Consider the following 27,637-nt stretch of genomic DNA (forward strand, 5'->3'; position numbering starts at 1 on the left):
ATTTAAAATCCTAAAGGATGGTGCAATTAAAGTGCTGCACTCAATATATCAGCAAATTTGGAAATCCAGTAGTGGCCCCAGGACTGGAAAAGGTCAGTTTTCATTCCAACCCAAAAGAAGGGCAATGCCAAAGAATGTTCAAACTACTGTCCAGTCACTCTCATTGCACATGCTAGCAAGGTAAGGCTCAAAATCCTTCAAGCTTGGCTTCAGCCATACACGAAATGAGAACTTCCAGATGTACAAACTGGATTTAGAAAAGGGAGAGGAACCAAGGATCAAATTGCTAACATCTGTTGGATCATAGAAAAAGCATGGGAATTCCAAAAAACCTACTTCTGCTTCATTGACTATGATAAGCCTTTGACTGTGCATCATAAAAAACCATGGAAAATTCTTCAAGAGACATGAATATCAGACCACCTTAAATGCCTCCTGAGAAACCTGTATGCAAGTCAAGAAACAACAGTTAGAACCAGACATGGAACAATGAACTGGTTCAAAATTGGGAAAGGATGATGACAAGGCTTTATATTGACACCCTGCTTATTTATTCATAATGTATATGCAGAGTACATCATGCAAAATGCTGGTTTGGATGAATCACAAGCTGGAATCAAGATTTCCAGGAGAAATATCAACAGCCTCAGATATGCAGATGATACCACTCTAATCGCAGAAATTGAAGAGGAACTAAAGAGTCTCTTCATGAGGGTGAAAGAGGAGAGTGAAAAAGCTGACTTAAAACTCAACATTCAGAAAACTAAGACCATGGCATCCAGTCGAAGCAGTGACAGATTTTATTTTCATGGGCTCTAAAATGATTGCAGATAGTGACTGCAGTCGTGAAATTAAAAAAACACTTGCTCCTTGGAAGGAAAGCTATGACAACCTAGACAACATATTAAAAAGCAGAGACGTCACTTTGCCAACAAAGGTGTGTATAGTCAAAGCCATGGTTTTTCCACTAGTCATGTATGGATGTGAGAGTTGGACCATAAAGACTGAGTGCCAAAAAATGTATGCTTTCAAATTGTGGTGCTGGAGAAGACTCTTGAGAGTCCCTTGTACTGCAAGGAGATCAAATCAGTCAATCTAAAGGAAATTAACCCTGAATATTCATTGGAAGGACTGATGCTGAAGCTGAAGCTCCAATACTTTGGCCACCTCATGCAAAATGCCACCTAGAAAAGACCCTGATGCTGGGAAAGATTTAGGGCAGGAGGCGAAGGAATGATAGAGGATGAAATGGTTAGATAGTATCACTGACTCAGTGGACATGATTTTGACCAAACTCCGGGTGTTAGTGAAGGACAAAGAAGCCTAGCATGCTGTAGTTGGACACAACTTAGCAACTGAACAACAACGACCTTAATGACAGATTGATCTTTACTTTTCATGTCACCACTTTACAGAAGAGAAACTTGAGGCACAGAGAAATTAATCTTCCCAGTCATCACACAGTTCATAAAGTATGGCAACATGTGGACGTTGCTTAGCATAGTCTTTGAGAAAATAAAGGGACAATCCAAGCTCTCTGACTGCTACTGCAGTCTGTCTCTTGAGATCATGAAACACCCTACCATTGTAATGAAATTATTTAAAGTAGAAGCTAGCCCAGATGTGAGACTCTGACATATCTAGGCAGATCTGACAACACCCTGGTTGCTTACATTTCTTCTCTATCTGCTTTAGAAATGTCCTATAATTTCTGTTAATAAATTAATTCTTACATGCACAACATTGTATAGGTACCTTAAATTCTGTTGTGTTTTTTTTTTTTTTTTTTGAGAGAAAGCTGCATTCATTATCTCAACTTCTTTCTCTCACAGTCCCTCCTCTTCCAGCCTGTTTCTGCTCCCACTGCTTCCCTGCATCTGTCTGTTCTCATCAAAGGATGAGGACACTGATCACCTTCATCTTGCCTTAATTGTCAAGGTCTTCCCTGGATAGCCTCTCCATAAATTCAACCCTCAGTGTTCCATAGGCCATTGCTTGCTCATTTCCTTCTGATACTTTACTACCCTCTCATGTACATATAGGGCTTCCCAGGTGGCTCAGTGTTAAAGAATCTGCCTACCAATGCAGGAGACATGGGTTTGCTCCCTGGGTTGGGAAGCTCTCCTGGAGTAGTAAGTGGCAGTCCACTCCAGTATTCTTGCCTGGAAAATCCCAAAGACAGAGAACCCTAGCAAGCTACAGTCCATGGGATGGTAAAGAGTTGGATATGGCTGAGCATGTACAAGCCTTACATATTTGTATTTTGGTTTTACTTTCTATATTATCTGTTTCCTCCACTAGAATAGAGTACCATGAGGCAGAGATTTCTATCCATTTTCTTCAGTTTGATACTGAGCCCCTAGAGCAGTGTTCAGCACATGGTAGGTTCTCAGTGAATATTTGTACAATTAATGAGTGACCAAATCATTCTGACACTCCAAAAATCATCTCTGATCACTCCTCATCTCCTTCATGTCCCATCTGCCTCTACTCACCCCCAAAATGTTAGTGTTTTCAAGGTTCCATCATCAATACTTTGTTTTCTCATTCTGTTCACTGTAGGGCTCATGCGGGCAAGGTTGTTTTAGAGTTCATTTAAAGATCAATAAGATAATTTCCATAATTTACCTGTACAGGCCTTGACACAGGTTGGCTAAATACTTACCTTTTAGAAACATGCAAAGCGTGGAGAATTGATATATAAGTTCCACAAGCAGAAGGCTGATGCTCGCTGTGAGAGGTGACTTCCAGATCTTATAGTCTACTGAGTTGTTCCTCTGGGTTACAGATTCCCATGACATCTCGAGCTACCAAAATGGACCCCATCTGTTTGGTGGAAAACCGGAAAAATCAACTATCAGTAAACCCTAAAGCACTGAAGATTCTTGACGAGATATCTCAGCCTCTGGTGGTGGTGGCCATTGTAGGGCTGTATCGGACAGGAAAGTCCTACCTGATGAACCGCCTGGCAGAACAGAACCACGGTGAGTATTGTTCAGGACCATTTGCTGGGAAACAGTGATAACACAGGCTGCTGATCATCCTCCTCTAGTGCCCTGTTAAGAAAGAGCCTAACTCCTCCCCACTGAAAACAACTTCTTTTTTTTTTTTTTTCTAATTTTATTTTATTTTTAAACTTTACATAATTGTATTAGTTTTGCCAAATATCAAAATGAATCCACCACAGGTATACATGTGTTCCCCATCCTGAACCCTCCTCCCTCCTCCCTCCCCATACCATCCCTCTGGGCCGTCCCAGTGCACCAGCCCCAAGCATCTAGCATCATGCATCGAACCTGGACTGGCAACTCGTTTCCTACATGATATTTTAAACAACTTCTTAATTCCCACCACTGAATTTGTAACTCCAAACCTGTCTCTCCACAATGTTCCCTCTTGTATCCAGTAATGGAGAGTTCACAGACCCATCAAAATGTCCATCTTATTTGTCCCAATCCCATTCACTGCCATCTTCTCAAGGGTTCATCTTCAAAAATGACTCCCTTCCTTTCTCCTTCATCACTTTTGCCCTAAACCACAGGGTTATTTCAAATAGCACACAAATGTTATTCAACACGCTCTGTTTTTTAGAAGAGATGTAAAGAAATACACACAGATGAATTCCTAAAACTCTCATATCTCAATGAGGCTACCATCCATCATTTTTTGCTTCATTTAATTTCCTTATTTCCAAGCTTCGGTAAATTATACCCATTTCTCTACTTAGTCTTTTCTATTATCTGAACTATAATACATATAGAACAGTGCATAAATATATATATACACACACAACAAAGGTGATAAACCTAAAGTGATCATCTGTGTAATCAGTACACACATCAAGAAATACTTCAACACCCAAAAGCCCAAATCATGCCTTCTCATACCTTCACAACAAAATCAAAACGTCTCACCCATGTTTTGATTTCCATGGTGCATTGTTTCATTCTTCCTTTTTAAAAATGGCTTTAAATTATGTTTCTGCATTTGTTAAGGATTGCTCAAACTTAATACAAAGGGAGTTACATTGTGACAATCATGGGGGTCTTGCTTCTTTAGCTCAACAAGAAGTTTATGAGGGTCATCTAGTTTGTCATACACATCTATAATTCATGTATATTCACCACTGTAGAGTATGCTATTGACGGAGGATAGGAACTTTTAGTTATTCACTCATTGATGATGAACACTGGTATTATTTGTAGCTCCAACTTTTATGGGTTCACTGTTGTGAATATTCTTGTATCTATATCCTGGTGCACGTGTACACTAGCTACCCTTGTTTGATATACTCAGAAGTGCCATTTCTGGGTCATGGAGTCCATATGTTTTCAGGTTTTCAAGATAATATCAAACAGTGTTTCAAGTTTTATGTGCAATTTATGTGCATATTAGCAGTAAGTGGAATTCTCCACATTATCATAAAAATTGGGTAAGAATTTTTTTTAGCTTTGGCTGACCTGGTGTCTGTACACTTGCACATTATGTGCCTCATTACAGGTAAGTAGTACCAGTAGATAGACTTCTTCCTGCCTTCCTCTTTCTTTTTGCTTACAGTCTCCCATTGGCCTCAAATTAAAAATTTTATATTTGTCTTTCTTTTAAGGAATTATTGACAACTAGGCAGGGGAGAGCACTTTTATTTTGCCAGGCTAAAATACTTAATAGGTCATTTTTTTGGTGATTAAAATTTGAGAACTCTAAGAAATGATATCAGTCAAGATGTTTCAACAGTCAAGGTGTTTCAACAATATTCCTTTTTATTTTATTCAAGATAACATCAGGTAATAAGGAGGTGATTTCCATTACTAAGGAAATCCTTCACCTGGTTATGTTTTAAAGAACTTGAATTATGTCACTACTATCCCAATTAAATGACAGGAAGAACAAAAACAAACAAGCAAAATTGGTGCCCAGTCAAAGTTCACTAGCAGAAGCAGCTCACTACTGTCACCTTCTTATGATTCTTTTCTTTTTTTCAACTACAATTTTATTTTATTTTTAAACTTTACAAAATTGTATTAGTTTTGCCAAATATCAAAATGAATCCACCACAGGTATACATGTATTCCCCATCCTGAACCCTCCTCCCTCCTCCCTCACCATAGCATCCCTCAGGGTCGTCACACTGCACTAGCCCCAAGCATCCAGTATCGTGCATTGAACCTGGACTGGCAAGTTGTTTCATACATGATATTTTACATGTTTCAATGCCATTCCCCCAAATCTTACCACCCTCTCTCTCTCCCACAGAGTCCATAAGACTGTTCTATACATCAGTGTCTCTTTTGCTGTATCATACACAAGGTTATTGTTACCATCTTTCTAAATTCCATATATATGCGTTAGTATACTGTATTGATGTTTTTCTTTCTGGCTTACTTCACTCTGTATAATAGGCTCCAGTTTCATCCACCTCATTAGAACTGATTCAAATGTATTCTTTTTAATGGCTGAGTAATACTCCATTGTGTATATGTACCACTGCTTTCTTATCCATTCATCTGCTGATGGGCATCTAGGTTTCTTCCATGTCCTGGCTATTATAAACAGTGCTGTGATGAACATTGGGGTACACGTGTCTCTTTCCCTTCTGGTTTCCTCAGTGTGTATGCCCAGCAGTGGGATTGCTGGATCATAAGGCAGTTCTATTTCCAGTTTTTTAAGGAATCTCCACACTGTTCTCCATAGTGGCTGTACTAGTTTGCATTCCCACCAACAGTGTAAGAGGGTTCCCTTTTCTCCACACCCTCTCCAGCATTTATTGCTTGTAGACTTTTGGATCGCAGCCATTCTGACTGGTGTGAAATGGTACCTCATAGTGGTTTTGATTTGCATTTCTCTGCTAATGAGTGATGTTGAGCATCTTTTCATGTGTTTGTTAGCCATCTGTATGTCTTCTTTGGAGAAATGTCTATTTAGTTCTTTGGCCCATTTTTTGATTGGCTCATTTATTTTTCTGGAGTTGAGCTGGAGGAGTTGCTTGTATATTTTTGAGATTAGTTGTTTGTCAGTTGCTTCATTTGCTATTATTTTCTCCCATTCTGAAGGCTGTCTTTTCACCTTGCTAATAGTTTCCTTTGATATGCAGAAGCTTTTAAGGTTAATTAGGTCCCATTTGTTTATTTTTGCTTTTATTTCCAATATTCTGGGAGGTGGGTCATAGAGGATCCTGCTATGATGTATGTCAGAGAGTGTTTTGCCTATGTTCTCCTCTAGGAGTTTTATAGTTTCTGGTCTTACATTTAGATTTTTAATCCATTTTGAGTTTATTTTTGTGTATGGTGTTAGAAAGAGTTCTAGTTTCATTCTTTTACAAGTGGTTAACCAGATTTCCCAGCACCACTTGTTAAAGAGATTGTCTTTAATCCATTGTATATTCTTGCCTCCTTTGTCAAAGATAAGGTGTCCATATGTGCGTGGATTTATCTCTGGGCTTTCTATTTTGTTCCATTGATCTATATTTCTGTCTTTGTGCCAGTACCATACTGTCTTGATAACTGTGGCTTTGTAGTAGAGCCTGACGTCAGGTAGGTTGATTCCTCCAGTTCCATTCTTCTTTCTCAAGATCGCTTTGGCTATTCGAGGTTTTTTGTATTTCCGTACAAATTGTGAAATTATTTGTTCTAGCTCTGTGAAGAATACTGTTGGTAGCTTGATAGGGATTGCATTGAATCTATAAATTGCTTTGGGTAGTATACTCATTTTCACTATATTGATTCTTCCAATCCATGAACACAGTATATTTCTCCACCTATTAGTGTCCTCTTTGATTTCTTTCACCAGTGTTTTATAGTTTTCTATATATAGGTCTTTAGTTTCTTTAGGTAGATATATTCCTAAGTATTTTATTCTTTCCATTGCATTGGTGAATGGAATTGTTTCCTTAATTTCTCTTTCAGTTTTCTCATTATTAGTGTATAGGAATGCAAGGGATTTCTGTGTGTTGATTTTATATACTGCAAGTTTACTATAGTCATTGATTAGTTCTAGTAATGTTCTGGTGGAGTCTTTAGGGTTTTCTATGTAGAGGATCATGTCATCTGCAACCAGTGAGAGTTTTACTTCTTCTTTTCCAATTTGGATTCCTTTTATTCCTTTTTCTGCTCTGATTGCTGTGGCCAAAACTTCCAAAACTATGTTGAATAGTAGTGGTGAAAGTGGGCACCCTTGTCTTGTTCCTGACTTTAGAGGAAATGCTTTCAATTTTTCACCATTGAGGATAATGTTTGCCATGGGTTTGTCATATATAGCTTTTATTATGTTGAGGTATGTTCCTTCTATTACTGCTTTCTGGAGAGTTTTTATCATAAATGGGTGTTGAATTTTGTCAAAGGCTTTCTCTGCATCTATTGAGATAATCATATGGTTTTTATTTTTCAATTTGTTAATGTGGTGTATTACATTGATTGATTTGTGGATATTGAAGAATCCTTGCATCCCTGGGATAAAGCCACTTGGTCATGGTGTATGATCTTTTTAATGTGTTGTTGGATTCTGATTGCTAGAATTTTGTTAAGGATTTTTGCATCTATGTTCATCAGTGATATTGGCCTGTAGTTTTCTTTTTTGTGGGATTTTTGTCAGGCTTTGGTGTTAGTGTGATGGTGGCCTCATAGAATGAGTTTGGAAGTTTACCTTCCTCTGCAATTTTCTGGAAGAGTTTGAGTAGGATAGGTGTTAGCTCTTCTCTAAATTTTTGGTAGAATTCAGCTGTGAAGCCATCTGGACCTGGGCTTTTGTTTTCTGGAAGATTTTTGATTACGGTTTCAATTTCCATGCTTGTGATGGTCTGTTAAGATTTTCTATTTCTTCCTGGTCCAGTTTTGGAAAGTTGTACTTTTCTAAGAATTTGTCCATTTCTTCCACGAAGTCCATTTTATTGGCATATAATTGTTGATAGTAATCTCTTATGATCCTTTGTATTTCTGTGTTGTCTGTTGTGATCTCTCCATTTTCATTTCTAATTTTATTGATTTGATTTTTCTCCCTTTGTTTCTTGATGAGTCTGGCTAATGGTTTGTCAATTTTATTTATCCTTTCAAAGAACCAGCTTTTGGTTTTGTTGATTTTTGCTATGGTCTCTTTTGTTTCTTTTGCATTTATTTCTGCTCTAATTTTTAAGATTTCTTTCCTTCTACTAACCCTGGGGTTCTTCATTTCTTCCTTTTCTAGTTGCTTTAGGTGTAGAGTTATGTTATTTATTTGACTTTTTTCTTGATTCTTGAGGTATGCCTGTATTGCTATGAACTTTCCCCTTAGGACTGCTTTTACCGTGTCCCACAGGTTTTGGGTCGTTGTGTTTTCATTTTCATTCGTTTCTATGCAAATTTTTATTTCTTTTTGATTTCTTCTGTGGTTTGTTGGTTATTCAGCAGCGTGTTGTTCAGCCTCCATATGTTGGAATTTTTAATACTTTTTCTCCTGTAATTGAGATCTAATCTTATTGCATTGTGGTCAGAAAAGATGTTTGGAATGATTTCTATTTTTTTGAATTTACCAAGGCTAGCTTTATGGCCCAGGATGTGATCTATCCTGGAGAAGGTTCCATGTGCGCTTGAGAAAAAGGTGAAATTCATTGTTTTGGGATGAAATGTCCTATAGATATCAATTCGGTCTAACTGGTCTATTGTATCGTTTAAAGTTTGTGTTTCCTTGTTAATTTTCTGTTTAGTTGATCTATCCATAGGTGTGAGTGGGGTATAAAGGTCTCCCACTATTACTGTGTTATTGTTAATTTCTCCTTTCATACTTGTTAGCATTTGTCTTACATATTTCGGTGCTCCTATGTTGGGTGCATATATATTTATAATTGTTATATCTTCTTCTTGGATTGATCCTTTGATCATTATGTAATGACCTTCTTTGTCTCTTTTCACAGCCTTTGTTTTAAAGTCTATTTTATATGATATGAGTATTGCTACTCCTGCTTTCTTTTTGTCCCTATTTGCATGGAAAATCTTTTTTCGGCCCTTCACTTTCAGTCTGTATGTGTCCCCTGTTTTGAGGTGGGTCTCTTGTAGACAACATATGTAGGGGTCTTGTTTTTGTATCCATTCAGCCAGTCTTTGTCTTTTGGTTGGGGCATTCAACCCATTTACATTTAAGGTAATTACTGATAAGTATGATCCTGTTGCCATTAACTTTATTGTTTTGGGTTCGAATTTATACACCGTTTTTGTGTTTCCTGTCTAGAGAATACCCTTTAGTATTTGTTGGAGAGCTGGTTTGGTGGTGCAGAATTCTCTCAGCTTTTGCTTGTCTGAAAAGCTTTTGATTTCTCCTTCATATTTGAATGAGATCCTTGCTGGGTACAATAATCTGGGCTGTAGGTTATTTTCTTTCATCATTTTAAGTATGTCTTGCCATTCCCTCCTGGCTTGAAGAGTTTCTATTGAAAGATCAGCTGTTATCCTTATGGGAATTCTCTTGTGTGTTATTTGTTGTTTTTCCCTTGCTGCTTTTAATATTTGTTCTCTGTGTTTGATCTTTGTTAATTTGATTAATATGTCTCTTGGGGTGTTTCACCTTGGGTTTATCCTGTTTGGGACTCTCTGGGTTGCTTGGACTTGGGTGATTATTTCCTTCCCCATTTTAGCGAAGTTTTCAACTATTATCTCCTCAAGTATTTTCTCATGGTCTTTCTTTTTGTCTTCTTCTTCTGGAACCGCTATGATTCGAATGTTGTAGCATTTAATATTGTCCTGGAGATCTCTGAGATTGTCCTCATTTCTTTAATTTGTTTTTCTTTTATCCTCACTGATTCATTTATTTCTACCATTCTATCTTCTAAATCACTAATCCTATCTTCTGTCTCTGTTATTCTACTATTTGTTGCCTCCAGAGTGGTTTTAATTTCATTTATTGCATTATTCATTATATATTGACTCTTTTTTATTTCTTCTAGGTCCTTGTTAAACCTTTCTTGCATCTTCTCAATCCTTGTCTCCAGCCTATTTTTCTGTGATTCCATTTTAATTTCAAGATTTTGGATCAATTTCACTATCATTATTCGGAATTCTTTATCAGGTAGATTCCCTATCTCTTCCTCTTTGGTTTGGGTTGGTGGGCATTTATCCTGTTCCTTTACCTGCTGGGTATTCCTCTGTCTCTTCATCTTGTTTAAATTGCTGAGTTTGGGGTGTCCTTTCTGTATTCTGGAAGTTTGTGGAGTTCTCTTTATTGTGGCGTTTCCTCGCTGTGTGTGGGTTTGTACAGGCGGCTTGTCAAGGTTTCCTGGTTAGGGAAGCTTGTGTCGGTGTTCTGGTGGGTGGAGCTGTATTTCTTCTCTCTGGAGTGCAATGAAATGTCCAGTAATGAGTTATGAGATGTCTATGGTTTTGGGGTGACTTTGGGCAGCCTGTATCTTGAATCTCAGGGCTGTGTTCCTTTGTTGCTGGAGAATTTGCTTGGTATGTCTTGCCCTGGAACTTGTTGGCCCTTGTGTGGTGCTTGGTTTCAGTGTCAGTATGGAGGTGTTTGATGAGCTCCTGTCAATTAATGTTCCTTGGAGTCAGGAGTTCCCTGGAGTCGGGGTTTGGACTTAGGCCTCCTGCTTCCAGTTATTGGTCTTCTTTTTACAGTAGTTTCAAAACTTCTCCTTCTATATAGCACCATTGATAAAACATCTACGTTAAAGATGAAAAGTTTCTCTACCATGAGGGTCACTCAGAGAGGTTCACAGCGTTACATGGAGAAGAGAAGAGGAAGGAGGGAGTTAGAGGTGACCCAAATGAGATGAGGTGGAATGAATAGTGGAGAGAGTGGGCTAGCCAGTAATCACTTCCTTATGTGCACTCCACAACTGGACCGCTCATAGATGTTCACGGAGTTTTACAGAGAAGAGAAGAAGGAGGAAGGAGACAGAGGTGGCCAGAAGGATAAAAGGGGGGAATGAAAAGGAGGGAGACAGATCCAGCCAGTAATCAGTTCCCTAAGTGTTCTCCACCATCTGGAACACACAGAAATTCACAGAGTTGGGTAGAGTAGAGAGAGGTTAGGGAGGAGACACAGGCGACCTGGTGGAGAAAAAGGAGAGTCCAAAGGGAGAGAGAGCAGTCAAGCCAGTAATCTCGCTCCCGAGTGAAAAATGGGTACTGAAGATTGGGTTCTTAAACGTACAAAATTGGTAACAAATACCTAAAAGCAAAAATTAAAAATCTAGAGTAGAGTTTGGAATTTCAAAAATACGATGTTAAAGAAAAGAAGAAGGAAAAGAAAGAGAGAAAAAACAAACAAACAAAAACAGACAAGGTCGTGAAAATTATAAAGAAAATATAGGTACAAAATTGATAACTACTACCAAAAAGCAAAAGTTAAAAATCTAGAGTAGAGTTTGGAATTTCAATAATACAATGTTAAAAAAAAGAAGAAGAAAAATAGAGAGAGAAGACAAACAAACAAACAAAAACAAACAATGTCGCAAAAATTATAAAGAAAATACAGGTACAAAATTGATATCAAATACCAAAAAGCATAAATTAAAAATCTAGAGTAGAGTTTGGAATTTCACATATACAATGTTATATAAAACAAAAAGAGAAAGAAACAGAGGGGGAAAAAAAAGTCACAGAAGTTATAAAAAAAAAAAAAACTATAGGTACAAAATTGATAACATATACCAAAAGGCTAAAATTAAAAATCTAGAGTAGAGTTTGGAATTTCAAAAATACAATGTTAAAGAAAAGAAGAAGAAAAAAAATAAAAACAAGGTCAAAAAATTATAAAAAATATATATATGAAGTTTGCTGAAGAAGAAAAAAATAGGGTCTTTTTTTTTTTGCAAAGTAATAGGTTATAAAAGTGAAAATTAGAGGAACAATAGAGGACTTAAAATTTTTTTAAAAATTAAAAAAAAAAGAAAGAAAGAATGATCGTAAAAATAGTAAAAGTATATCTAGGACTTTCTCTGGTTTTGTTGTGAGTATTGTGGGTTCAGTTCATTTTTGGCTAGTTCCTTGGTCCGACTTACATTTCTCAAGATCTATAGGCCCCTTCCTATGTAGTCTGTAGTAACCACTGGGTTTTAATCTATTGCCTGTAGCTTCCAAGGTGTTTCCCTCTGCTATAGCTTCTTCTGTTTGCTGGTCTCCTCAGTGTCTGGTTTCTGCCCTGACACAAAGGGGACGGTGGAGGACACTTTTTTTTTTTTAGGCTCACTTGTTCAGTTGTGCTGTGGGGAGGGAGGGAGGGATGCTGCAAACAAATAACACTGGCGTGCGCTCGCAGTGCCTCAGCCACACTGGGTCTGCCCCCGCTCACGGCGTGTGTAGCCTCCCTGCCCACACTGCTCGGGCTCTAGGTTGTTCTGCCGGGATCAATCCGAGGCCAGCCCTGGGCTGCATGTACCTCCCAGGTCCAAGCCGCTCAGGTTCAGGCACTGGGGTAGTCCTCAGAGGCACAGACTCGGTTGGGCCTGCGTTTTGTGCTCTTCCCAGGTCCGAGCAGCTCAGGTGATGAGGTGTTTGGCGAGCACAGTTGCTGTGGCTTATCGCCTCCCCGCCACTCGGTTACCTGCGTGTACAACCGGCGTACCTTCTCAGGCAGATGTTGACCGTCCAGACCCCCAAGAACTTTTAGTTAGCAAAGAAGCCTGCTTACAGTTTTATAGATAATGTCTCTCTGGGGCTGCGATTGCCCCCTTCTGGCTCTGGCTGCCTGTCACCGGAGGGGGAAGGTCTGCAGCTGGCTTTCTCTGTTCAGTCCTTTGTTCCGTGTGCGGGCCTGGTGGTGTCTTAGGTTAGGGCTGGCTTTTCGCGTGGTAGATATCCCACAGTCTGGTTTGCTAGCCCAAATTATTTCGCTCAGATAGCGCTCAGGGTATTCAGGCCAGGTTCTTACTCTAAGCGATGCAGCCCGCGCCATGCCTCCCTTCCCCGCCCCTGCTTGCTAATGGCATGTGCAGGCGTCTGCGCTACTTCTCCGCTGGGGGAGTTATCATAGGGCTCGCAATCTGCAAGTTTTAATTGTTTATTTATTTTTTCTCCCTGTTATGTTGCCCTCTGTGCTTCCAAAGCTTGGCACAGATTCGGCAGTGAGAAGGTTTCCTGGTGTTTGGAAACTTCTCTCTTTTTAAGACTCCCTTCCTGGGACGGAACTCCGTCCCTCCCTCTTTTGTCTCTTTTTTTGTCTTTTATATTTTTTCCTACCTCCTTTCAAAGACTTGGGTTGTTTTTCTGGGTGCCTGATGTCCTCTGCCGGCATTCAGAAGTTGTTTTGTGGAATTTACTCGACGTTTAAATGCTCTTTTGATGAATTTGTAGGGGAGAAAGTGTTCTCCCTGTCCTACTCCTCTGCCATCTTGGCTCCTCCCCTGACCTTCTTATGATTCGTTGTCTCTCCTTTACCTCACATAACTTACTGTTATATCCTGCCTTTCTCCCTGGGGGAACTGGGAGCTGAGACTTGTCTGTATTAATCAGATAGCAGTCAAATGCCATTACGATGTAGAAGAGTGCAGATCATCTCAGGTCTTATACCCGCTAGAGCAGAATACACAGAACATGGTAATTGAATGGCCTAAGCCATGCTCCCCTAGGCATTTCATCATATGCATTTCTATTCTCAGTTGAAGGGAGTATTGGCATCTGGCAGACAGTCAAAATCTTGGACTATAGATAAGACATATTTTGCTTTATTACACATATATGTGTTAGTTGCTCAGTCCTGTCTGACTCTGTGATCCACGGACTGTATAGCCCATCAGATTCCTCTGTCCATGGAATTCTCCAAGCAGGGATACTGGAGTGGGTTGTCATTCCCTTCTCCAGGGGATCTTCCCAACCCAGGGATCTAACCCAGGTCTCCTGCATTGCAGGCAGATTCTTTACTGTCTGAGCTAACAGGGAAGCCCATTACCTCACATAATCACGTTCTGTTGGTTTAAGCCTTAGAAAGAAGGGCAAACAATTCTCACAGGTCTTTCCTAATCCCCTGCTATTTTATCCCCACCCAAGTCAATGAACAAAGATTTCATCATTTTTTGAAGAGAAGAAAAATGAGGAAAATACAGGGGAAACAAGGAGGGAAAAAACAATTTAACAAAAGCTAATGTATTAGTTCAGAACCTGGAAGGACACAGATGATCCACTTAACAGGTAACCGTAAATGGAGTGACAATTACAAGGGCCCAAGCAGAGAAAAAGGAACCACTCCATTTTTCTGAAGGAAGTAGAAGCACTCAGAGGGTGGCAGAAACAATGACCAGGGAGCCTTTATAATTCCTCTAGGGTGAATAGGCAATTAGTGGATTCCAGAATGTGACAGAGACCAGAACAACTGGATGGAGCTAAATGAAAGGAGATGTGATGAAGGCAGAGAAACAGAGGTACTAGGACACCATGGCTCACCAGGGTGGGAGCCAAGGGAACAGGCACCTGACTTCTGCTCTCTTTCTGGTACCTCTCACTGTTGGGACTCTATCAGAAAGTGGAGGATATGGAACTGGTAAAAATAGAAAGGTTAATAGAGTTCACATTAATTCTGGAATGTGACACAGTATGAGCCATTAATGTTATGAAGTGAATAGGGGACAAGAAATGTTTCTTGGGAAGGTCCTGAGCATGTGTAAACATTGGAGCTGACAGTCCTCGCTGAAACAAAAACACATTTCCCCCAGCCACGCACTCACATTTCGACAATTTTACCCAAAGTAACCCATGGGCAGCCTGGACTATCTGCTCTTATTGTGCATTGCATTCTTCTTTCTGTGCAGGTTTCCGTCTGGGCTCCACAGTGAGGTCTGAAACCAAAGGCATCTGGATGTGGTGTGTGCCCCACCCCTCCAAGGAGAACCACATCTTGGTCCTTCTGGACACTGAAGGCCTGGGCAATGTGGAGAAGGTAAGGCAGAGAATCTTCTCTACTCTTTTTCCTCTTTCTTTCTTATTTTTTAAATTGGAAAATATGATAACACATTTACAGGAGACCTGGAAAATATAGAAGAAAGCTATATATAGTACCACTATATATTGTAATTAAATTTTATGTAGATAAGTTAAGATTTTAGTTGGAGTTTCAATATCAAACTCTCAAAAATTAATGGAATGAATATACAGAGAAGGAGAAGGATACAGTAGACCTGAAAGGCACTATGAACCAGTTCAACATAACTAAGATTTATACAATTTTCACAAAACAGAATACAAATTCTACCCAAGTTCCCATTGGTTATAAACTAGGAGACACTGGAACTTATCCAGGGATGTAAGATCAGGTGCGAAAGAGTCATGGTATAAAAGTATTGAAATCATAGAGTCTGTTCTCTTATCATTGTGGAATTATGTTAGAGATCAATATCAAAAGATATGTTAAAATAACCCACACACTTATAAGTGCACTGTGACATTTACCAAGAGAGATATTTGACTTGGCCACTGAAATCCTCAGTAAAGTTAGGAGACTGAAAAAAACACAGAGGGTGATTGAAGAGCAGAAAACATTTAAATGAGAAATGGATATCAAAATGAGAAATTGATATCAAAAAGAGAAATTAATATCAAAGATACTTTAAAAATTCCATGGCTTTAGAAATTAAATGTCTACTTTTATTTTTTTTAATTTTATTTTATTTTTAAACTTTATAATATTGTATTAGTTTTGCCAAATATCGAAATGAATCCACCACAGGTATACCCGCGTTCCCCATCCTGAACCCTCCTCCCTCCTCCCTCCCCTACCTTCCCTCTGGGTCTTCCCAGTGCACCAGCCCCAAGCATCTAGTACCGTGCATCGAACCTAGACTGGCGACTTGTTTCATACATGATATTATACATGTTTCAATGCTATTCTCCCAAATCTCCCCACCCTCTCCCTCTCCCACAGAGTCCATAAGACTGATCTATACATCAGTGTCTCTTTTGCTGTCTCGTACACAGGGTTATTGTTATCATCTTTCTAAATTCTATATATATGCATTAGTATACTGTATTGGTGTTTTTCTTTCTGGCTTACTTCACTCCCTCTGTATAATAGGTTCCAGTTTCATCCATCTCATTAGAACTGATTCAAATGTATTCTTTTTAATGGCTGAGTAATACTCCATTGTGTATATGTACCACTGCTTTCTTATCCATTCATCTGCTGATGGGCATCTAGGTTGCTTCCATGTCCTGGCTATTATAAACAGTGCTGCGATGAACATTGGGGTACACGTGTCTCTTTCCCTTCTGGTTTCCTCAGTGTGTATGCCCAGCAGTGGGATTGCTGAATCATAAGGCAGTTCTATTTCCAGTTTTTTAAGGAATCTCCACACTGTTCTCCAGAGTGGCTGTACTAGTTTGCATTCCCACCAACAGTGTAAGAGGGTTACCTTTTCTCCACACCCTCTCCAGCATATATCCAAAAGGCCATAACAAGGAAAACTAGAAAATATTTGTAATAGAATAAAAATGAAAAGAGAATTTACCAGAATTTGTTACATGCAGCTGAAGCTGCTCAGTGCAGTTAAATACAATGTGGAGTCTTGAATAAGGTATGAAAACAAGGGACACAAGCATAAAGTTTTGTGAAATTTGAACAATATCTTAACTTTAGTTAATGATACTATATCACATGTTAAATTCCTAATTTTTTATAACATAGTATTTCTTTATATCTTGGAATTGTATTAGAAGTTTCAAGCCTCATTCAAAAAACTTCTTTTTAAAAAACAACCAAGATAATAAACTTTTCTGGTGACTCAAACAGTAAAGAATCTGCCTGTAATGCAGGAGACCTGGGTTAAATCCCTTGATCCAAAAAATACCCTGGAGAAGAGAATGGCTACCAAATCCAGTATTCTGGCCTAGAGAACTCCATGGACAGAGGAACCTGGCATGCATGGGGGTAGCAAAGAGTAGGGCAATGACTGAGCAACTAAGCACACACAGACTTCTAGAAGTAATACCAGATGCCAAAATCAGTTCAGTTCAGTTCAGTTCAGTCACTCAGTCTTGTCTGACTCTTTGTGACCCCATGAATCGCAGCACGCCAGGCCTCCCTGTCCATCAGCAACTCCCGGAGTCCTCCCAAACTCATGTCCATCAAGTCGGTGATGCCATCCAGCCATCTCATCCTCTGTCGTCCCCTTCTCCTCCTGTCCCCAATCCCTCCCAGCATCAGGGTCTTTTCCAATGAGTCAACTCCTTGCATGAGGTGGCCAAAATATTGGAGTTTCAGCTTCAGCATCAGTCCTTCCAATGAACACCCAGGACTGATGTCCTTCAGAATGGACTGATTGGATCTTCTTGCAGTCCAAGGGACTCTCAAGAGTCTTTTCCAACACCACAGTTCAAAAGCATCAATTCTTTGGTGCTCAGCTTTCTTCACAGTTCAACTCTCACATCCATACATGACTACTGGAAAAACCATGTCCTTGACTACACGGACCACTGTTGGCGAAGTTATATCTCTGCTTTTCAATATGCTATCTAGGTTGGTCATATCTTTCCTTCCAAGGAGTAAGCATCTTTTAATTTCATGGCTGCAATCACCATCTGCAGTGATTTTGGAACACCAAAACGTAAAGTATGACACTGTTTCCACTGTTTCCCCATCTATTTCCCATGAAGTGATGGGATCAGATGCCATGATCTTCATTTTCTGAATGTTGAGCTTTAAGCCAACTTTTTCACTCTCTTCTTTCAGTTTCATCAAGAGGCTCTTTAGTTCCTCTTCACTTTCTGCCATAAGGATGGTGTCATCTGCATACTTCAGGTTATTGATATTTCTCCCAGCAATCTTGATTCCAGCTTGTGCTTCTTCCAGCCCAGCGTTTCTCATAATGTACTCCGCATATAAGTTAAGTAAGCAGGGTGACAATATACAGCCTTGACGTACTCCTTTTCATATTTGGAACCAGTCTGTTGTTCCATGTTCAGTTCTAACTGTTGCTCCCTGACCTGCATATAGGTTTCTCAAGAGGCAGGTCAGGTGGTCTGGTATTCCCATCTCTTTCAGAATTTTCCACAGTTTATTGTGATCCACACAGTCAAAGGCTTTGGCATAGTCAATAAAGCAGAAATAGATGTTTTTCTGGAACTCTCTTGCTTTTTCGATGATCCAGCAGATGTTGGCTATTTGATCTCTGGTTCTTCTGCCTTTTCTAAAACCAGCTTGAACATCTGGAAGTTCACAGTTCACGTATTGCTGAATCCTGGCTTGGAGACTTTTGAGCATTACCTTACTAGCGTGTGAGATGAGTGCAATTGTGTGGTAGTTTGAGCATTCTTTTGCATTGCCTTTCTTTGGGATTGGAATGAAAACTGACTTTTTCCAGTCCTGTGGCCACTGCTGAGTCTTCCAAATTTGCTGGCATATTGAGTGCAGCACTTTCACAGCATCATCTTCCAGGATTTGAAAGAGCTCAGCTGGAATTCTATCACTTCCACTAGCTTTGTTCGTAGTGATGCTTTCTAAGGCCCACTTGACTTCACATTCCAGGATGTCTGGCTCTAGGTGAGTGATCACACCATCGTGATTATCTTGGTCATGAAGCTCTTTTTGGTACAGTTCTCCTGTGTATTCTTGCCACCTCTTCTTAATATCTTCTGCTTCTGTTAGGTCCCTATTATTTCTGTCCTTTATCGAGCCCATCTTTGCATGAAATGTTCCCTTGGTATCTCTAATTTTCTTAAAGAGATCTCTAGTCTTTCTCATTCTGTTGTTTTCCTCGACTTCTTTGCATTGATCACTGAGGAAGGCTTTCTTATCTCTCCTTGCTATTCTTTGGAACTCTGCATTCAGATGCTTATATCTTTCCTTTTCTCCTTTGCTTTTCGCTTCTCTTCTTTCCACAGATATTTGTAGGGCCTCCTCAGACAGCCATTTTGCTTTTTTGCATTTCTTTTCCATGGGGATGGCCTTGATCCCTATCTCCTGTACACTGTCACAAATCTCCGTCCATAGTTCATCAGGCACTCTGTCTATCAGATCTAGTCCCTTAAATCTCTTTCTCACTTCCACTGTATAATCATAAGGAATTTTATTTAGGTCATACCTGAATGGCCTAGATTTTCCCTACTTTCTTCAATTTAAGTCTGAATTTGGCAATAAGGAGTTCATGATCTGAGCCACAGTCAGTTCCCAGTCTTGTTTTTGCTGACTGTATAGAGCTTCTCCATCTTTGGCTGCAAAGAATATAATCAATCTGATTTCAGTGTTGACCATCTGGTGATGTCCATGAATAGAGTCTTCTCTTGTGTTGTTGGAAGAGGGTGTTTGCTATGACTAGTGCGTTCTCTTGGCAAAACTCTGTTAGCCTTTGCCCACTTCATTCCGTACTCCAAGGCCAAATTTGCCTGTTACTCCAGGTGTTTCTTGACTTCCTACTTTTGCATTCCAGTCCCCTGTAATGAAAAGGACATCTTTTTTGGGTGTTAGTTCTAAAAGGTCTTTAGGTCTTCATAGAACTGTTCAACTTCAGCTTCTTCAGCATTACTGGTTGGGGCATAGGCTTGGATTACTGTGATATTGAATGGTTTGCCTTGGAAATGAACAGAGATCATTCTGTCATTTTTGAGATTGCATCCAAGTACTGCATTTTGGACTCTTCTGTTGACCATGATGGCTACTCCATTTCTTCTAAGGGATTCCTGCCCACAGTAGTAGATATAATGGTCATCTGAGTTAAATTCACCCATTTCAGTCCATTTTAGTTCACTGATTCCTAGAAGGTCAACATTCACTCTTGCCATCTCCTATTTGACTACTTCCAATTTGCCTTGATTCATGGACCTGACATTCCAGGTTCCTATGCAATATTGCTTTTTACAGCATCAGACCTTGCTTCTATCACCAGTTACCTCCACAACTGAGTATTGTTTTTACTTTGGCTCCATCCCTTCATTCTTTCTGGAGTTATTTCTCCAGTGATCTCCAATAGCATATTGGGCACCTACCGACCTGGGGAGTTCCTCTTTCAGTATCCTATCATTTTGCCTTTTTATACTGTTCATGGGGTTCTCAAGGCAAGAATACTGAAGTGGTTTGCCATTCCCTTCTCCAGTGGACTGCATTCTGTCAGACGTCTCCACCATGACCCATCCATCTTGGATGGCCCCCCACGGCACGGTTTAGTTTCATTGAGTTAGACAGGCTGTGGTCCATGTGATCAGATTGGCTAGTTTTCTGTGATTATGGTTTCAGTGTGTCTGTCCTCTGATGACCTCTCGCAGCACCCCCCGTCTTATTTGGGTTTCTCTTATCTTGGATATGGGGTATCTCTTTACGGCTGCTCCAGCAAGGGCAGCCGCTGCTCCTTACCTTGGATGAGGGGTATCTCCTCACAGCCACCCCTCCTGGCCTTGAACGTGGAGTAGCTCCTCTAAGCCCTCCTGCACCCGTGCAGCCGCTGCTCCTTGGACATGGAGTTGCTCCTATCGGCCGCTTCCCATGACCTTGGGCATGTGGTAGCTCCTCTCAGCCACTGCCCCTGACCTCGGGCATGGGAAGCTCCTTTCGGCCACGTTTCTGCACGATCCATCGCAGCCAGCGTGCTTCTGCCAAAATACATGGAACTATATCAAAGTTTTGATTGAATATAAATTAGAAATCTAGGACTCTATTCATACTAAGTCAAACAAATGGAATCAAAATGTCATAATTTTTAGTCAGGCAAAAATTTATGTTTTCTAAAATATATATATATATATATATATATATATATATATATATATATATAAAATACACACTATGTGTAATATATATGTGCGTATATATATAATACACACTATGTGTAATATATATGTGCATATATATACAAAAGCTTTTCTACTACTCTTGATAAGGACTTTAGAAAGAACATTAAAAAAAAAGAGACAGAAAAAATTGGAAAGCATAAACTAAACTAAATTGGAGCACTGAATATGAAATAGAAAAGGTGAAACAAAGTAGAGAAAAGTAAAATGTCATCATGTTGTCCAGTTGCTATTAAATATGACTGTTCATTAGAAACACATCTAGAGCTTTTGGGAATAAAAGCAATACCTGGGCATTTGTATTTTTCAAAAACTTCCAAGATAATTCTGATCTGCATCTGGATTTTAAAAAGTGATTACAGGTTTTCTATTAAATGGTCATTGCACTGATATAGAATTTTGTTATTTTTTTTGTTGACCAATCATGATACACTATGGAGAAGGCAATGGCACCCCACTCCAGTACCCTTGCCTGGAAAATCCCAGGGATGGAAGAACCTGGTAGGCCATAGTCCATGGGATCACTAAGAGTTGGACACGACTGAGTGACTTCTCTGTCACTTTTTGCTTTCATGCATTGGAGAAGGAAATGACAACCCACTCCAATGTTCTTGCCTGGAGAATCCCAGGGACGGGGGAGCCTGGTGGGCTGCCGTCTATGGGGTTGCACAAGTCGGACACAACTGAAGTGACTTAGCAGCAGCAGCATGATACAATAGTATTAAGGGAATAATAGTTACATAATCACAAAAATAAAAGATGTGTATCAGTTTTCACAATCAATAGCCGGACAAAAAAATAAAAGATAATTGCAAGCCATAATAAAACATGATTACCCTAACAATATAAAATAATTACATACAATTTGGGGGGTTAAGTAGAGTGATGTGGTAAGTGGAAGTGCGTACATGCACATGTTTTCATCAGCCCAGCCAGTTTATGCCTTTTCATTGGTGCATTTAATCCATTTACATTTCAAGTAATTATTGATATGTATAATTCTGTTGCCATTTTCTTAATTGTATTGGGTTTATTTTTGTAGATCCTTTTCTTCTCTTGTGTTTCCTGCCTAGAGAAGTGCCTTTAATATTTTTAAAGCTGGATTGTGCCCATCTTTGCATGAAATTTTCCCTTGCTTTCTCTACTTTTCTTGAAGAAATCTCTAGTCTTTCCTACTCTATTGTTTTCCTCTATTTCTTTGCATTGTTCACTTAAGAAGCCTTTCCTTCATGTTGAGGTTTGACAGAAAACAAAATTCTGTAAAGTAATTATCTTTCAATTAAAAAAATAAATAAAAGAAACCTTTCTTATGCTTCCTTGCTATTCTTTGGAACTCTGCATTCAGATCAGTATATATTTCCTTTTCTCCTTTGCCTTCCACATAAGTAAACAATACAAAGGAAAGCAATGGAATGGGAAAGACTAGAGATCTCTTCTAGAAAATTAGACATACCAGGGAACTTTTCATGGAATGACCGGCACAATAAAGGACAGAAACAGTATGGACATAACAGAAGCAGAAGAGATTAAGAAGAGGTGGCAAGAATACACAGAAGAAATACACAAAAAAGGTTTTAATGACCCAGACAACCACAATGGTGTGGTCGCTCACCTAGAGCCAGACATCCTGGAGTGTGAGGTCAAGTGGATTTTAGGAAGCATTACTACAAACAAAGCTAATGGAGGTGATGGAATTCCAGCTGAGCTATTTCAAATCCTAAAAGATGATGTTATTAAAGTGCTGCACTCAATATATCAGCAAATTTGGCAGACTCAGCAGTGGCCACAGGGCTGGAAAAGGTCAGTTTTCATTCCAGTCCCAAAGAAGGGCAATGCCAAAGAATGTTCAAACTACCACACAATTGCACTCATTTCACATGCTAGCAAGGTAATGCTCAAAATCCTTCAAGATAGGCTTCAACAGTGCATGAACCATGAACTTCCAGATGTTCAAGCTGAATTTAGAAAAAGCAGAGGAACCAGGGATCAAATGTCAACATCTGTTGTATCATAGAAAAATCAAGGGAATTCCAGAAAAGCTTCTACTTTTGTTTCATTGGCTATGCTAAAGCCTTTGACTGTGTAGATCACAACAAACTGTGGAAGTATCTTCAAGAGATGGGAATACCAGATCACCTTACTTGCCTCCTGAGAAACCTGTATGCAGGACAAGAAGCAATAATTAGTACTGGATATGGAATAATAGACTGGTTCAACTTGGAAGAAGTATGTCAAGGCTGCATATTGTCACCCTGTTTATTTAACTTATATGCAGAGTACATCATGAGAAATGCCAGGCTGGATGAAGCATAAGCTGGAATCAAGATTGCTGGGAGAAATATCAGTAACCTCAGATATGCTGATGATGCCACCCTTATGCCATGGCAGAAAGCAAAGAGGAACTAAACAGCCTCTTAATGAAGGTGAAAGAGGAGAGTGAAAAAGCTGGCTTAAAACTCAACATTCAAAAAATGAAGATCATGGCATCCAAACCCATCACTTCATGGCAAATAGATGGAAAACCAATGGAAACAGTGACATATTTTATTTTCTTGGGCTCCAAAATCACTGCAGATGATTTCAGCCATGAAGTTAAAAGATGTTTGTTTCTTGGAAGAAAATCTGTGACAAACCTAGACAGTGTATTAAAGAACACAGACATCACTCTGTGGACAAAGGTGCATCTAGTAAAAGCTATAGTTTTTCCAGTAGTCATGTATGGATGTGAGAGTTGGACCATAAAGAAGGCTGAGCACCGAAGAACCGATTCTATTGACCTGTGGTGCTGGAGAAGACTCTTGAGAGTCCCTTGGATAGCAAGGAGATCCAACCAGTCAATCCTAAAGGAAATCAACCCTGAATAGTCTTTGGAAGGAATAATGCTCAAGCTGAAGCTTGAATCCTTTGGCCACCTGGTGCAAAGAGCTGACTCATTGGAAAAGACCCTGATGAGGGGAAGGATTGAAGGAAGGAGGAGAAGGGGGTGACAGAGGATGAGATGGTTGGATGGCATCACTGATTCAGTGGACACGAATTTGAGTAAACTCTGGGACACAGTGAAGGATAGGGAAGTCTGGCATGCTGCAGTCCATGGGATTTGCAGAGTTGGACACTACTGAGCAACTGTTGCTGTTGCTAAACAAACAAAGCTGGATTGGTGGTGCTGAATTCTCTTAATTTTTGGCTTGTCAGGAAAGCATTTGATTTCTCCATCATATCTTAATGAGAGTCTTGCTGGGTAGCATATTCTTGTTTGTTGGTTCTCACCTTTCATCACTTGGAATATATTGTGTCTGTGCAGCAGAACTCCTTGCTGCCCCACTGTGTGTCATGTATCTCTGTAGTATGCATGTGAACTCAGTCACTAAGTTGTGTCCAACTCTTTGCAACCCCATGGACTGTAGCCTGTCAGGCTCCTCTGTTCATGGGATTTTCCAGGTAAGAATACTTGAGTGGGTTGCCATTTTCTTCTCCAGGGGGTGTTCTTGACTCATGTCCCCTGCATTGGCATGCAGGGGGCCCATTTCTGTAGTATATATATATAAACAATTCCAAAGTCACTCATGACCTTCCAAATCTCATTTTTAGCCTCAACATCTAAAAACCGCTTCAGTCAAATAAAATAACCTTGTAATTTCTCTGTATGACCACACTTTCTTGCAATTGTGATCAGTTTCTGTGAGCTCTTCTACCTGCAGAGTCCCTATAACTCCACAAATCCACATTCTGGCAAGTTTTGAAAGCCCAGTTCCTTTCAACCTGATGCCATCATGTCACTATCAGACATAATTAATTCTGGCTCTGAATGCATAGAGCATTTTTTTCCTGTCTTTTGGGAGTTCCCACTTTGTCTTTTACAGTACAACATTTGGTTCCATGCCAGGCTGTTTGTCATTGTGGATAGATTTGTATGTTCCCATGTATATCTGTCCCTCAAGAAAGCCATCTCTCTAGGGTGGGCATTATCATGTGGAACTTTATATCCTAGTAAGCAAATAAGTATCTTTTGTTATCTAGATGCATAGTTAGCATTCGATGAATTTGATTAAATAGTATTTATGTCTCTAATATACATTGTGATCTAGAAAAACTTACAAAGCAACCACTGCCCACTTACTATTGTACAACTTCTATGTTCCAGGCACTGTATTAAACATTTTAATCACATATAAGATGTCATTCACTTCTGTTAATAGCTAATCACACTGAAGTACTTGAAGGGGAAAATGTCAATACCAGAAAGTTTGAATTTATCATTGTCTTGAAATTTTATTTACCTTACAACTGAGTTACAGTACAGCTGTTATAGTAAATGAACATCTGAATGAGAGCATGAGGAGTAGTGTCCTCACTCTATAACATACTTTCTAGGAGGACTCCAAGAATGACTTGTGGATCTTTGCCCTGGCTGTGCTCCTGAGCAGCACCTTTATCTTCAACAGCATGAACAGCATCAACGATCAGGCCTTGCAGCAGCTGCAGTATCCTTTCAGGAATTGAATCACCGTGTTTCATTGAGTTTATGGGAATAGCAACTGACACTTTTTTCTTGCCCATGACTTCATTCTTATGGTTGATGAAGATGGAAAATGGGGCAAAAGGGAATAATGATAGAACTTGTTTTGAGGTGAGATCTGGAAACTGTGTTGGAGAATACTTCTTTTTCCTTAGCTAAGGTCCCAGCTATGTGACTGAATTAACAGAGCTGATCAGAACCAAATCATCTCCCAGCTCTGATGAAGTAGAGGATTCAGCCCGATTTGTGAGTTTCTTTCCAGACTTTATTTGGACTGTGCGGGATTTCATGCTGGAGCTGGAGTTAGACGGGAGCTCCATCACTGAAGATGAGTACCTGGAGAATGCCTTGAAGTTGATTCCAGGTATCAAAGCAAGGCCAGGGTGGTAGGAAGCTCAGTAGGAGGTGGGGTCAACGGAGCCCTTGATGTCAGAACTTGATTTGAAGTTGGATTTGAGGCCATGCTAATGGTACTTGGTGAATGACTGGGAGGTGGCTTCAGTCATTATTACTGGGAAAACCCCAGCGACCAGAACTTAAGCTCACAGAGGAAATTTAGAATCCCATATTCTACCAAATGACTTTAGAAAAAGTAATACCACAAAAAAGAAAGGCTCATATACTGTGTTTCATATTAAATGTTTCTCCTCTTCTATTTGAGAAATATAACCCATCAAATTGAAATTAGTAAATACAGAATCATAAGGTAAGCAAAATAATTAATTTTTAAATACATTTCACACAGTGTATTTTACTATCTTATATAGATACATTCTTCACAGACAGATTATTTATACCTCAAACTAGTTCCAAAGAAAAGCATTGCTATGTCCTTTCACTGAGACTGTGAAAGGTCTTCAAATGCTTTCGCCTAATCTCACACTCTATTCTAGAGCCTTACATAGTATGTCATATTATATAACAAATTAGTTATAACAGATTATAATTAGCAGATAGAATAATGAGTGGTACTTAGAAGAAATATGTATTTTGTTTGTTTAATCATTTATTTGCCCTTTCAATAAATATTTATGGAACTGCAGGTATATGCCCAGAATCTCTCTGGATGCTACTGTCACTTCCAACAGAAAATGATGCAAAAGACTGATGAGGTGTCCTAGTTTCATTTAGGCCAATCTTACCATGAGATTGTGTATGCTAAAGTAATCGCAAAACATATTTATAGAATGCGCATTTTTTTAAACTCTGATTTTGTAAAACTTCACTGCCTTGTGTATCATTTGTCTCCCGCGTGGTTTCTTTCCCAGAAATACTGTGAATATCCTTATTTCTATGATTTCTTTACTTTTGAGCCCATATTTCATATCTGAAATGGAGACTGTAAGATCAGAAAAGTATTTCTGACAATTATTTGTATTAGCTTATCTTTCAAGAAAGTGAAGTCACTCAGATGGACTGTAGCCTACAAGGCTTCTCCATCCATGGGATTTTCCAGGCAAGAATACTGGAGTGGGTTGCCATTTCCTTCTCCAGGAGATCTTCCTGACCCAGGGATTGAACCCTAGTCTCCTGCATTGTAAGCAGACGCTTTACCATCTGAGCCACAAGGGGAGTTCATTGGCAGGTCTGTATAAATCCCGAACAGGGTTTCTGCCATAAGCTGTATGAGGTCTTCACTTAATAAATAATTAATCCATGGCATACTACACAATGGCTGAGGAAAACAATCACAGGTTTCTTCAGCTGGGATGGATGCTTCTTCTTCCTCCTCAGGAGTACGTTCTTCACTCTTGGCTCAGTACAAAAACAGAGTTTCCATGGTAGAGTACCATAAGACTGAAAAAGATTTACAGGCACAGGAATTAGAGCAATACAAGAATACCTGGAAATGAAAGTCCTCAGCGCCCTTATCTGAAGTATTTCGCTTCTGTGATTGCTGTTTTTCCACTTTTGCAGATAAAGGTCCCCAAATTCAAAATTTCAACTTGCCCAGAGAGTGTATCAGGAAGTTTTTTCCCAAACGGAAGTGTTTTGTCTTTGACCGTCCTGCAAGCAACAAAAGACAATTACTGCATCTTGAGGAAATGCCAGATAATCAACTGGATGAGAATTTCCAGAAGCAATCAAAGGATTTCTGTTCATATATCTATACCCATGCAAAGACCAAGACCTTAAAAGAAGGAATCACTGTCACCGGGAAAAGTGAGCCTCCTTTGCTAGATAGAGCATGGCTCTCTGTGATTCAGTGTGGGTGAGGAATGTGTGGGTGAGGAATGTGTGAGTGAGGAATGTGTGAATATCCTCTGGGATTGCCAATAATTGTCTTTTCTTTTTTTCAGTTGTGTCTTCTCTATATAATTTGGAAAAGCATATTTATGCCCCACATAGAAGTGCATGTTACTTCATTAAAATTTCCCTACATGAGGGTTTTATGAAGACTGTCATATCTCATGAAACTGTAGGGCTGGCCAAAATGTTCTTTCAG

The 27,637-nt window shown here is 39.5% G+C and overlaps 1 protein-coding gene across 4 annotated transcripts in view; it reads left to right on the top strand.

Annotated features, from left to right (window-relative positions):
- The window catches only part of LOC507055 (guanylate-binding protein 4), a 67,795-nt gene that overhangs the window by 27,563 nt on the left and 12,595 nt on the right, over positions 1 to 27,637 (top strand). For 3 of the 4 annotated variants that reach the window (XM_005204359.5, XM_005204357.5, XM_002686269.7), the window contains 5 exons: positions 2,789 to 2,984; positions 14,714 to 14,841; positions 25,047 to 25,156; positions 25,359 to 25,555; positions 27,109 to 27,354. In XM_005204359.5, coding sequence (XP_005204416.2) covers positions 2,795 to 2,984; positions 14,714 to 14,841; positions 25,047 to 25,156; positions 25,359 to 25,555; positions 27,109 to 27,354 — 871 coding nt within the window. In that variant the 5' untranslated portion in view covers positions 2,789 to 2,794. The remainder of the gene's footprint in view (positions 1 to 2,788; positions 2,985 to 14,713; positions 14,842 to 25,046; positions 25,157 to 25,358; positions 25,556 to 27,108; positions 27,355 to 27,637) is intronic. The other variant, XM_015464659.3, reaches the window with a different exon arrangement.

The sequence above is a fragment of the Bos taurus genome, chromosome 3 (genome assembly GCF_002263795.3).
Source record: "Bos taurus isolate L1 Dominette 01449 registration number 42190680 breed Hereford chromosome 3, ARS-UCD2.0, whole genome shotgun sequence".
NCBI lineage: Eukaryota > Metazoa > Chordata > Mammalia > Artiodactyla > Bovidae > Bos > Bos taurus.